A 2,165-nucleotide genomic window follows, 5' to 3' on the forward strand; every position below is an offset into this window, starting at 1 on the left:
CATAAGGTCTGTAAAGCTTTGAATTGTTGGCTTGACGCGAAGAACATGATGTGGCATCAACGAGCAAGAAGCATGTGGATTACTGATGGTGACCAAAACACCAATTTTTTCCACCAGAAAGCTTCAAACCGCAAACAACGAAATCTCATCCAAGGCCTTTATGACTCAACGGGGAACTGGCAGGATGATGACGAAGTCGTGGAGGGCATCATTCTGGATTATTTTACCTCATTCTTCAACTCAAATGGCACAACTAATATGGCCGAACTCCTTGATGCTATCTAGCCGGTTGTCACAGAACCTATGAATGAATACCTGACATGTGAGTTCAGTCCAGATGAGGTCCACAGAGCACTCAAACAAAGGCATCCAAAAAAAATCGCCTGGTCCTAATGGTATGCACCCTCTATTTTATCAACACTTTTGGTCTTTAACGGGTGAGTGTGTCACAAAAACTATGTTGGATTCTCTAAACTTGGGTATTATTCCACCAAAATTCAATAACACACATATTGTCCTCATCCCAAAAAAAAAAAACCCCACAAAGATAACCCAATATAGGCCCATCAGTCTTAGTAATGTCATCTCTAGGCTCACCTTGAAGGTCCTAGCAAACCGCCTAAAATGCTTCCTCCCTTCTATCATTAGTGAGAATCAGAGTGCCTTTATGTCTGACCGTCTCATTACGGATAATATTTTGGTGGCCTTTGAAACCATGCATTACCTAATCCAAAAAAAGAGTGGCCGTATAGGGGAGATGGCTTTAAAACTTGGCATGAGCAAAGCCTTTGATCGTGTCGAATGGGACTGCCTTAAACAGATCATGCTGAAAATGGGTTTCAATAATAAATGGGTGGCTCTTATGATGCAATGTGTTAGCTCTGTTACATATTCCGTCAAGATTAATGGCACACCCCGAGGTTATATAACCCCCACAAGGGGTTTAAGACAAGGGGACCCCATATCTCCCTTTTTGTTTCTTTTCTGTGCAGAAGGACTATCAGCTATGATTCGCAAATCTGTGGATAATGGCCTACTTCGAGGTGTAGCTGCCCGCCCTCAAGGGCCTCACATATCCCACTTATTCTTTGTAGATGACAGTATCATCTTCTGCCAAGCCACAAATGAACAATGCAATCACCTAGACCACATCCTCACTACCTATGAACATGCCTCAGGACAACAGCTGAACCGGGAAAAAACCTCCCTTTTCTTCAGCAAAACACTCCACATGAAATCCAAGAGAACATTAAAAACCACTTTGGGGCAAAAGTTATCTGGCAACATGAAACTTACCTGGGTCTCCCATCCCTAGTCGAAAGATCAAAGATGAACACTTTCCATGCTTTAAAGGAGAGACTTAATACAAAACTCTCAGGATGGAAGGAAAAACTGCTCTCACAAGCAGGGAGGGAAATTCTTATCAAGGCAGTGGCTCAAGCAATCCCCACCTATACTATGAGTGTTTTCAAGCTTCCTGACACTCTTTGTGATGATATGACTTGCATGGTCCGCAGTTTTTGGTGGGGTCAATCCAATGGGAAGAACAAATTGGCATGGTTGAGTTGGGAAAAAATGTGCTCTCCAAAGGAAAAAGGTGGTTTAGGCTTTCGTGACCTCAAAGCCTTCAACTTGGCTCTTTTAGCAAAACAAGGGTGGCGCTTACAAAATAATCATGGCTCTCTTGTTCACCGTGTCTTCCAAGCTCGCTACTTCCCATGCACAGACTTCCTTCATGCTGAACTAGGTTCCAAACCTTCTTACGCATGGCGCAGTATCATGGATGCCCAAGCCGTAGTGAAAGCTGGATGTAGATGGCAGATCGGAGATGGTGCGTCAGTGGGCATCTGGACGGATAGGTGGCTTCCTAAACCCATAAACTTTCAGATCATATCCACACCACGTTTCCTTCCATTGAACTCGAAAGTATCCAGTCTCATGCACCTTGTGACAGGAGAATGGAATACCCCTTACTGCAGCAAATTTTCCTCCCTGATGATGTCAACACCGTCCTGGGTATCCCATTAGGAAGTTTTAAACCAAGAGATCGTCTAATATGGGCTTACACACCACGAGGAGTCTTCACAGTGAGCAGCGCCTACAAGCTGGCGCTCTCTATGACTCAAAGCTTGGTCACGGCGGATTTATCTGATGGAGACACCTAG

The 2,165-nt window shown here is 44.2% G+C and overlaps 1 protein-coding gene across 1 annotated transcript; it reads left to right on the top strand.

The window, feature by feature from the left end:
* The first annotated feature begins 1,329 nt into the window (after positions 1-1,329).
* Positions 1,330-2,165, top strand: LOC142644124 (putative mitochondrial protein AtMg00310). Its single transcript, XM_075818802.1, has 2 exons — positions 1,330-1,831; positions 1,888-2,165. The coding sequence occupies exons 1-2, from the start codon at positions 1,330-1,332 to the stop codon at positions 2,163-2,165; spliced, it is 780 nt and encodes a 259-aa protein (XP_075674917.1).

Source organism: Castanea sativa, chromosome 7 (assembly GCF_040712315.1).
Source record: "Castanea sativa cultivar Marrone di Chiusa Pesio chromosome 7, ASM4071231v1".
Lineage (NCBI taxonomy): Eukaryota > Viridiplantae > Streptophyta > Magnoliopsida > Fagales > Fagaceae > Castanea > Castanea sativa.

Bases quoted from the DNA above. Each gene is read 5' to 3' on its own strand.
- LOC142644124 (XM_075818802.1), top strand. From the start codon at position 1,330: ATGAACACTTTCCATGCTTTAAAGGAGAGACTTAATACAAAACTCTCA. The intron at 1,832-1,887 runs GTGCGTCAGTGG...ATAAACTTTCAG, and splicing joins TAGATGGCAGATCGGAGATG to ATCATATCCACACCACGTTT.